This window comes from Morone saxatilis, unplaced genomic scaffold (assembly GCF_004916995.1).
Source record: "Morone saxatilis isolate NCDOM2014 unplaced genomic scaffold, NCSU_SB_2.0 Contig19, whole genome shotgun sequence".
NCBI lineage: Eukaryota > Metazoa > Chordata > Actinopteri > Moronidae > Morone > Morone saxatilis.
The window spans coordinates 23260523-23271551 of NW_023339751.1; the positions used below are offsets into that span (position 1 = coordinate 23260523).

General features: G+C 39.8%; 1 protein-coding gene across 1 annotated transcript in view; it reads left to right on the forward strand.

Moving 5' to 3' along the window:
* Nucleotides 1-1051, forward strand: part of LOC118329648 (latent-transforming growth factor beta-binding protein 1-like) — a 20104-nt gene extending 19053 nt beyond the window's left edge. The window contains exons 7-8 of the mRNA XM_035663877.1: nt 470-546; nt 986-1051. Coding sequence (XP_035519770.1) covers nt 470-546; nt 986-1051 — 143 coding nt within the window. The remainder of the gene's footprint in view (nt 1-469; nt 547-985) is intronic.
* Nucleotides 1052-11029: the final 9978 nt, after the last annotated feature.

Below are 11029 nucleotides of genomic sequence, written 5' to 3' on the forward strand. Positions count from 1 at the left end.
AGCTTTAATAAGCTCAACCATCCTGGGCTTGTGACCTCTTACAAAAAAAGCTGTCATAGGATATGTTTCGGATGGCTCTTGACTCATTAATGTACAGCTCCTGTTAGATGTTGTTAAATTTCCTTTAACTAATTTTTCTTTCTGGAGTAAACATAATTGTGATGCTGACTGGAACTGCGTCTAACACAACTGAATGATTCATGAAATTTGTAGGTTCTTGCAGTAAAATGGCACGTTATGAATAGTGTCATTATAAGTGGCTGCGTCAACATCGCCCGGGTGGGAATGGAGAATTAGCTAATGGGAGGAGGGTCCCCTCTTTTTGCTTGAGCCCCCTGCCCCAAAATGTCTGCGCCCACATCTCTTGATTCTACCTCATTAAAATATGCAAATTTTACATGCAAGCCTTTTTCCTCTACACTAGACAAAAAACTGAAATGTCTGGATCTGTTACTTTTGTTCGGCTCAGGGGGTGGAAGCTTCGATTTCAATACCCTCGACCTTTCCTTCCAGTGCCACCCTCCATACGCCACTGCTGGTAAAACTGTAAGGACAGGTCAGGATGGTTGTTTGTTCATATTGTGGGTTGTAGCATGAACACGCAGCCTGCTTAGGGGGCTTGGCAGACATTCATTTGTTATTTCAGCCTGGGACCTGCAATTGTGTTTGTTCCTCTTCCTGCCGGCGCGTTCGTCTCCAACTATACAATTAACCAGGAAAATAATCCCTATATGTGCTGTTCTGCATTTTGGCATATTTCAGTAATTGGGTTTCAACCTGCTGTGTGTGTGGTGTGTGTTGTGGTGTGTGGTTGTGTGTGTGTGTGTGGTGTGTGTGTGGTGCGGCGTATGTGTGTGTGTGTTGAGCAGCCCAGCAGCGGTTTCTATAATACATACAAGGCTCACATTCTGCTGCCAGGAAAACACTCAGCCTCATTAGATACAGATAACTCTGCCAAAGAAATAAAGTTTGTCTTTATCTGCAGGCAGACAGCTCAGGTCAGAGGTCACAGGTCAGGGACCAGCACCCTGAACTGGAGGAAATTCAGTAGTTGCTGTGCAGTTTTAATCATTCACCGTCACCACATCTGGACCCATGAAAAAAGAGGAGTCAGTAACGGGTGGGCCAGCCACCCTTTTTTCTTGGTGATGACTCAGCAGCAGCCAGGATGCATAAAACTTGTGTTTATTAAATTAAGTCTTGAGTGCTCACCTCTAACACTTAAACAACTTTAAAAAGTCTTTTATGTCAATACTTCAGTCTTCTCCACCAGTCGTAGAGCTGTCAATCACATCCCAACGGCACCAGCTGTCATTAAACCATCATAGTATGTGATATCCTTGAATCATCATTAAGTCACAGTTATGAGTCAAATGACAAGATCACTAACTAATATTATTTTAAGGGACCAGGAGTAAACTGAAATACAGCCTCGCCTTCCATGCATGTAGGAGGAGACAAAAGGTCCTACTACAGCCCAGCTGTTTGTCCCTTCTGGCCTACTGTAGAAACATGGTGGTTCAACATCGCAGGCTTCGTAGAAGAGGTTCAGTGTTCCCCCTTTGTAGATAAAAACATCTATTTTAGGTAACAAAAACACAACGATTCATATTTTCAGGTGATTAAAAATTATTAAAAACCTGACATGTCCAAACTGTTGCGCACAGAATCAACTAGTAGTTTCTGCTCTGACATTTTCCTTTTGGTTTGAATCAACAATTAGGCTACTTTACTGCAGTCATGCTGTCTGCTATCACCTACTCGACGTGTGAGGATGGATCACATTAAGCCAAATAGGTCCAAAATAAGGATGTCTAATAAATGCATCTATGAGAAATATATATATTTCATATCAGAATCTGTGTGGAAAGGAAATGAGGCACAGATGTATTTGGTGTGTCCAATGATTATAACAATGTTTCAGTGATACCTCACTATAATTCACAGATCAACAATGACAACCCCTTATTTTTATTTTATTGCACATAAGAATTACACTTACAGTGTTTTATTTCTTATTTTTAAAGGGCATATTATGTGTTGGTATTCCCTTATTGTTGGAAACAAACTCACCTGTTGTTTTTGCCCTGCAGCAGTGACTGACGCTTCCCCTTTAAGAGATCCAGGAAGTGCACAGGAGCAAGGGGGTGGTGGGAGGTGGGGCTTCCTGGTTGAGGGGTGGTGCTTTTTGAGGAAACAGGTGTGTGTGCTGACAGGGATGATGTCATTCTCTGGCTGAGTCACCTGGGAGACGGCGGCTGAGCGTAGTGTGGACAGAGAAAGAGATAAAGGAGGAGGAGGTGGAGGAGGCAACAAGCCTGCCATCATCACTCCTGTTTTTCTTCCCTGAAGAGGCGTCGGTGTGAGGAAGGAGGCCCAGCAGAGGAGCAGGAGGAGGAAGAGGAGGAGGAGGAGGAGGAGATCATTTGAATGCTGCTGTTTGTCGAGGTGAGAGAGAGACAGAGGGAATGAATGAGAGAGATAGTGAGCGAGAGAGAGATAACGTGTAGAGGCAGAGTAACTCTGCTCTGTGGCTGAATCATCTCACCAAACTCCATTCAAAAATCAGCATATTTTATCTCATCTCTTAACTGTAGAACTTAATTTAAGACCTCAACTCTTTAAAGGACCAGGCTGGTGTTTTTCCATGCTTCAGCTCAATAACTACCTACTGCAAGTGCAATTTTCATCCTTGCCGCTCTCCATTTTGATCCCATCTGTGTTTACACTACAAAGCCATAAATATGTCCACACACTTATGAGTTATTTTAGTGTGTTTTTTCCAGGTTGGGTCTTGGCCCTTTAATTCAAATGTAGGTAACTTTGTACAAGTTAATTAACTTAGGCACTTGCTGATCGGCCAATCATTTAGGTTCTGTTATCTACTTCTAAATTATGAGGACTTGCTCCCTTTCTCTGTTTTATATTATTGTAAACAAAATACTTTATTTAAGATGTTGCAAAATATCTGTCTCTTTAGCTGCTAAATGCTCCACTGTGTTCACCAGCTAGTCTCTGACTGTGTCTGTTGGCTGTTTGCTGCTGAGCAGGTAGTGTACAGTGGCTTTTTACAGCTTTTTCTCTGAAAACGACACTATGAGAGCGCCGAGTGAAGCAGAACAAATAAACAATGAGCTGAAACTCACTGTAAAGGGTTAGGGTTGGAGGGATAATGCTTGTTTTTAAAATAACAGTTGTTTTATTCCTATTCTTTTCCGTGTGAGGTGTTCAGATGGATATCATGGAGTCAGGATGAGAGAATATTTCCTCAAACCTTGACCTACAAGGAACTTTCATTTTGTGATGATTCTGGCGACCCTGTGGAGTTTCTACCGTCTTTTTTTTATTGATTTCATGGTGGCAGGCATTAAGAAGAACTAGAAATAGCTCATCTTCTTGCTAGTGAAAACATAGTTATACACATTATATGACATTTCTGCCAATAGATCCTTCCTCCTTAAGTTAATGCTGATATCTGTGGAAACGTCTGGCGTGTTGGTAGGTGTGGTGAGGAGGAGGAAGAGACAGTTAAACAGCAGACTGACTCACTCTGTAATTTCTCCAGCTGCACTTTGGCTTAGTGGTCAGTTTGGCTTTGGTTCTACATCACTCCCTGTTTTGGGTCCTGGTTTAGGATTCTGTGTTGTCCAACTCGCTCTGACTCTGCAGATGAACACTCTGCTTGTTTGTGTGTTTATACTGCATTATTTCAAACAGTTCATTATTTTCCTGCTCAACAGTGCAACCAACAGAGGGTTCTGTCTTTATTCTCTCTGTAATCTGTGACCATTCATCTTTTCACTTGTTGCTCTGATCTTTGGCCCTTAACCTCCTCGACCTGTTAAGTGGAATCAGGGGGAAACTGTTAGCTTAGCTCAGCCAGGATGCTGGATGTTGTTCGCTAACAAGCTAGTCAGCAGTCCACTCTGTGTTCACCTGACAGTAGAGTTAGGACAGAGCTCAGGGGCCGTGTTCACAAAACATCCTGAGGCTAAAAGTAGCTCCAAAAAATAATGAGCGTGTCAGTCCTAACTTTAAGACTTCTTCATCTACGTCTTTTAGCTTGGAAATCAGCTTCTCAGATAAGTTAGAGGTCCAGAGGACTCCAGAGTCTCTGGACCTGCTCTCTTATGTACTCCATTAAGTAAAGTAAAACTCCTTTTAAAATATAGTATTAAGTATTCTCAGCTTTACATCAGCTTTACAGCTTTAAGTATTAGTATTAAAAAGTCTCTTGTGACTTTTTAATACTGATGCATCAATGTTAGAGCAGCATTTTACTGTTGTAGCTGCTCCAGGTGGAGCAATGAACTACTTTATACACAGTGATAGTTTTAATGTAACTCTTTCTTACATAAATAAGATGTCCTTGACATATAAGATCAGGCTTTCGCATAATCTAGTTTATTCAAGAGTTCAAAATACTCTTTTTCTATCAAAGTTCGACCCTTGGCTGATCTTTAGCTGTAAATACTTTCAGAAACCTCCTTTATGAGTTTGACTCAAATGTTCTTAAACATGATCTTTTTCTTAGTTGCCTTTTTTCTCCTGTACAGGTTGTTCCATATGTTCACTTGATCCATGGGTAAATTTTGGTCCAAATATTGAGCTTTAAAGATAACATAATGCAAATGAGATGTGACACAGTACAGTAAGTATGTGTTAGTAAGTTTGAAGAGGTGTTCAAGGTGTCAGGTGTGCTACAGACAAACAGCAGAGACAACAGGTGACTAACAGATCTGTAGACCACAACACACTGTATTGAAATGACTCACAACTGCCCCGGGCGTTTTTGTGTGTGCATATGTGTGTGTGTGTGTGTGTGTGTGTGTCTGTGTGTGTTGTGGTGTTGTGCGCATGCGTACCCCATCATATGATCGGAGAGTAAACAGTTCAGACTGATACACGGGCGTGATCGAGGGTGATGCCCATACCAGGAAAGGGCCATAGTGAAATGAAGTCATGAGCGCACACACGCACACACACAACACACGCGCACACACACAGGTGGTAACGTACCGATAATGGAAGGTGTCACATGATGTTTAGTGTGTTCAGCTGGTTCAACCAGTATAGTTTTTAAATAAAGCCTTTTCGATTTATTTTCTGTATTTCTGCTCTTAAAAACTAACATCAGCCACAGAAGAAGAGCAGATTTTGCAAATCAACTATTGGCCCACAGAATATAAGGTGACACAACTTCAGCAACTGTTGCATTTTGAGTGAAGTCTTCCCTTAATTCCTTATCATCTATAAAACTTGCACATATGTCAATGCACACAGAGGGGATTTAGAAGGTTGGGTACCCAGAGCGGACTGAAAAGAAAACTGTGTATACATGCATATACCCCTGCACTACACTTCGATATCAGGTAATGCTACCACCTGCTCCCAGCCTCCTCTGATCATCATTATTATTATGTATGGGGTTGTGGTGGGCATGTGTATAATAGATATCAAAGGAAGAAAATGACATAACATAATTAACATACTTTAAAGCCATAATCAATATGTACATAGATAATCCTTGAAGTGTCAAACCTAAATGTAACATAATTACACATTGTTCAAATGTAATCCTGGACTGTAGTTTAGCTTATTTTTGTAATCTGATTACTTAACCCTGATCTTGGATCTGTCATACTCAGTTACTCCCAACACTGCAATGGTAAACTGATGCTAAATACGCCAAGAGAGTCAGTCTCATGGGTTGGCCAAGGACAGTGGTAACCAGCACTCTGATAGCCACTGTCTGTAAAGTCAGTCATCGTCTGAAACCTGCTTATTGTTTTGAAACAGTCTAATCCAGCAGAAGAAATCTGTTAAACAGGGCCGACCCCAATAAACACACACACACTACACACCGACACACAACCACACACCACCACACCACACACACCACACACACACACACACACACCTCGTTAGTTGTCAGTACTGAGCAGGAAGTGTCTGTTTTGAGCTGAGACTCTTTGTATTCAAATAACAGCCAGCTTTTTGTCCTAACAAAAAGCCCTGAATTAGTAACGATGTCTTCGGCTCTCCTTCACTGCAGCTCTTTGTTCATCATCACCAACGTTAAATCAGAGCCAATGGACCGAGAGGGAACAGTAAACCAGTCAAACAACAAAGATGTGTGACAAGTGGAAATGAATCCATGTGTTTTGTGTTTGAAAACACATTCTGACAGCTTAGACTGTCGCCTCAGTCGTATACAACAATCATCACACCAATCATCAGGTCCGTTTAATATGATCTAGCACTAAAACTGACAGACATAAACTGTCAGAAAACTGAACTAAAAATTCAAATAAGTTAGTCTTTAGTTAAGTGTGCAGCGTTAACAAGGGAACAAAAGTTTGTTGGGCGTGGATGTTATACTACATAGTATTCATAAAACTCTCAAGATGGACTGAAAAGCATGAGTCGTACAAAAAAAAAAATGGAGAACAATAAAATGGCTGGTCTTTAACAAGAAACAAGCTATTTCAAGATGGTTTAAATGAGTACCAGTCATAATAATAATCCTGTATATACATAATAATGAAGTAAATAATATTTCACAGGGGCAAGTTAATTGCCTGGATTACTTAACACTTTTGACTGTTGACTGTGTAATGGAGTATTGTTGTATGCAGTATTAATTAAAGGTCCAGTGTGTAACATTTAGGAGGATCTATTGTCAGAATGGAATAATAATGTTCATAGGTATGTTTCATTAGTGTATACTACAAGAATAAATAGTTGGTTTCCATTACCTTAGAACAAGCCATTTTTATCTAACCAGAGTGAGCGGAGTCGCATGTTAGCGATCCAAGTGTGAACCTAATCGCGAACGTCACTCATTGGTTTGTGGAGTACGTTTTGTAAGCCTAGAGTTTAGGCGTTATGGTCTCCATTATACCGTCTTTTATGTCTTTCCTTTTCTTTGTGCATCACACGATGGTTATCGAATATCACAAAATCGGTCTCTTTAAGTGCACTTTCAAAATAAAAGCATGACATATTTCCCCACATTTACTTCGATTACATTTCTTGCGAAAATACACTTTTAGTTTGCATTCACTCCTCTCACTGTGGTGCGGCGTTGTTATTTTGCTTGGGCGTACCCCGACCCTAATCCACTGTCTGTCTGTGTGCTGTGACCTCTGACCTTTGACTCCTTCGTGCTGCTCCGCTCTGATTCCCCCCCTGGACGAAAACAGTCTGTTTAAATGAACCCTACATGGCCGTTGCTCATGAACGGCTAAATGCATGGACTTGGCTTTTCTGCAAAAATCCACAAGATCTCTAGGCAAGCTCCTGAGTGCCTACTCAGAAAAAATACTCACATCTCATTATGCTCACATACCATTTGGTCTTTTAGTTTGAAGCACTCGTGCTGTTTCTGCAAATGATGCAATGTGTGTGGAACATCATGGTTCCCAGAGGGACTGTTAATGACTTCGGTGGCCTCCTGACCTTTCCTCTAGCGCCACCCTCAGGACAAACTTTAGACAGGTGTTTTCAGAGTGGAGCAACAACAGTTTCTGTTGACTTTACCAGATAAGCGTCTCTTTACTCCGACCTGTTCCCACTATGTGAAGCACCGCAAATGTCCAGAGTGAGAAACAACGTCATCACATCAGCTCTGCTGTTTCTGTCACACTGCAGTGGAACTTCTCACCAGGGGGTTAAAATGGGCTAGACCTCTTCCACTGCTGGAAACTCTTCCAAAATAACCTGCTCAGAGGGAGCCTCTGCTGTGCCGCTCATTTAAAAGCAAGATCATGTGATGTTACAGTTGGTTTACTGATCATCACATTCTGGGCAGGTTTAATCCAGATGTAAGGGAAGTTTTGCTGTTTTTTGATGCTGTGCTTAGGGAGAGAGTCTGTGTCTCTAATACTCATAAAGTATCAGTTTCATACATTTACTGCATGTTCTCTGTACAGGCAGATGCTTTCATGTGAGTGACATCCATCTGACAGTCACAAGACTTTCCTCCTTTCCTTCCTTGTTTACTCTCTACTGTTGTTTGACGCTCACTTCAGATCACAGATCATAAATGATCATAAGAGAAGCCTCTTGGTTGGTTCTGTACAGCCATATTTAGCCCTGTTCGGCCCACTTCGGCTGTTTGGTGCTGTTGAGCCCTGTTTAATAGAAACCAGGCTGAGGAGTTTCCACCAGAGGAATGTTTGAGGGCTGCGCTGTGGTTCATATCTGTTCCCCACCCAAACTCTCTGTTCAGCTCCACACGAGACAAGCGACTTCTTCTTATTTTATGTTTTTCATTAAACGTGGTGAATTTATTTTTAACCACATTTTGTCATCTCTCTCACATATTTCAGAATCTTGTTCATACCAGTTGCCTTCTTATAAAGCTCTGTTTGTTCTGGTAGATATTGTGTTTTTATAAGCACTATTAGATGTGGTAGCAGGCAGGGGTGGTGAGTCAAAGGAGGTTCTTGTACTCAACTTCAGGAGTTTATTTTGAGGCCACTTTCTATTTCTTCCACTTCTACTCTGCTACATCTCAGAGGGAAATATTGCACTTTACTTTACAAATTATGATTTGTACACACAAAACATGTTGATTGACAGAAATGTAATCAGCAACTATTTTGATAATGGTTGAAGTCATTTTACATGTGAAAACATTGGATGGTTCCAGCCTCACAATGTGAAGATTTGCTGCTTTTCCTTTAGATTATTGCAATACTTTGAATGTATTTGTAATAATTTTGAGGTTTGGGCTGTTTTTATTGTAAATTTTGTGTAAAGAATTTTACAAACCAAACAATTAATGAACTAATTGAGTAAATAACCAACAGATGAATGCCTAATAAAAAATAATCATCAGCTGCACTCCTAAACAAAATAGTTCAAAATGAGCTTCACCTCAACCAGTTACAACAGTAAAATCCTGCGTTTACATTATTGTATTAGTCATAATAATTCAAGTGATATCACATATAAGAGTATAACAGTCACTGGAGACATTTTTCTACTTTTGTCCCCAAGCCAGACTACTTAAAGACTCTCAATTTGTATGAGTTGTTGTGAGATTGGTATACATGTCCCAGCGTCATTCTGAGACAGAAAGGCAAGAGTTGAATTAATGCTGCTGTAGGTAACCTTTATTAAAATATCATCTTGTTATATTTGCTGAAACTTTCATTGTATACTGACAGTAGTACATGAGACAGATAATCTGAAACTCAACAATCAACTATCTTCAGGTGTCCAACCCAAAGCGTCCTTCTATCTTTCTTGGCTCTGATTGGTCGTTTTCGTTCAGGCCCGGTGGATTCTTACAAATACCATTAGGAGCACTGAGCCAGAGGAACGTGATTTCTTTACAGATTATCTGTCTCATATTCTACTGTCAGGATATAGTGAAAGTTTCAGCAAATATAACAACAAGTTATTTTTTATAAAAAATTACGTACTGCAGCTTTAAGTACTCAATGTTTTCAGTGTGACACATCTGTTATTGTTGGTCTGCAGTGGTTTCCAGTTGTAAACTCCTCTTAACAAAAGCAATAAATCAGGTTTATTATGTGGTAGTTTCATTAGTTTATTTTGTTTTTAAAGTAGTCACGGTTTTATTTACAGCAGCCTGTAGAATGACTGTTGGTTGCACTATTTCACTTCTAGTGGTACTATTATGAGTAGTAGTACTATGACAGTAGCATTTAAATGTCATATAATATGTAAATGTTGGCATTAGCTGATAAAGTATAGATATATTAAAATAAAATGTGTATCTGAATGAAAAACCTGTTAATGAATAATTTATTATAATGAACATGTTGGTTATGAACATTATGAGGCTCAGCATCCTCCTGCAGTGTGTGTTGTGGCAGGCTGTGGTGAGTTGCCACGTATTGATCCTGACGTGTCCTCCTGTGGTTCTAATGTGATCAATACCCTGATCAATACAGACACACACACACACACACAGAGCAAAACTTCAGCTCTGCTGCTTGCTGCACAGTCAGCTCACAGGTTTAACTCTTGAGTGTCGTTATTGTCAACACCAGACAGATTTTCTTATGTGTATTACTATTATGTGCTGATATCCCAATGACCTCTTCATAAAGTTATTATAATATCAGGATGTAAATTCATTATCATCATATAATCTTTAAAATCATTTTTTTATCCACACACACAAATTAGTTTGTAGTCCCAGTTTGACCTTAAACGGGGCTTAAATGCATCTAATAGACACAGGGGTTAAAGGAACACTCTGACATTGTTACAATGCTCTTGTTCTCTCCACAGTCAGATGTTTCAGATGGATCTTTGTGTATCGATTACAGCAACAGGTCCAGGATGTAGTTAGCCTAGCTTAGCACAAAGACTGGAAACAGGGGCCAAAAAAAAAAACACTAATCAACTCATCAACTCCACCGCTTTGCATGTTGGTTTCCTAGGTATTACAGTTGATATACACAAAGGAACTGTACATGTAACGAACATTTGTGTTTAATCTTTACAATGTGAGTCTGTTTTGGGCTCAAAACAACAAAACAGTTTAAAGTAAGCCACTAACCCCAAAGTCAGAAGAGTGGCACTATAAAAGCATCCATGTGTACAATTATCACATCAACTCTGTCTCGTTTACAATTGTTTTACAGAAAGGAAAGATGGAAAAAAGCGTAAAACTGAGCTACGTTTTACTCTACTACATTTATCTGACAGCTTTAGTCACTTTACAGTTGTTTTTTCACACAGAACACATGAAAAAGATTAGTCAATTAAAAAACATTTTATGGTTCCACCTGCACAAATGTGAATGAATTTGACTTTAAGGTTTGGACAAAACGAGCATTGTAAAGGTGTTTCTTTGGGTTCAGGGAAATTGTGACAGGATTTCTTGCTATTATCACTTTTATTTTCTGAATTTTTACAAACTAATCAATGTATTAATGGAGAAAATAATCATATGAATCCATAATCATTTGCTGTAGTCCGATACAAACGATACTATATGGCTCCCCCTCAAGTAACATTAAAATCCTACTTTTACATTAATGCA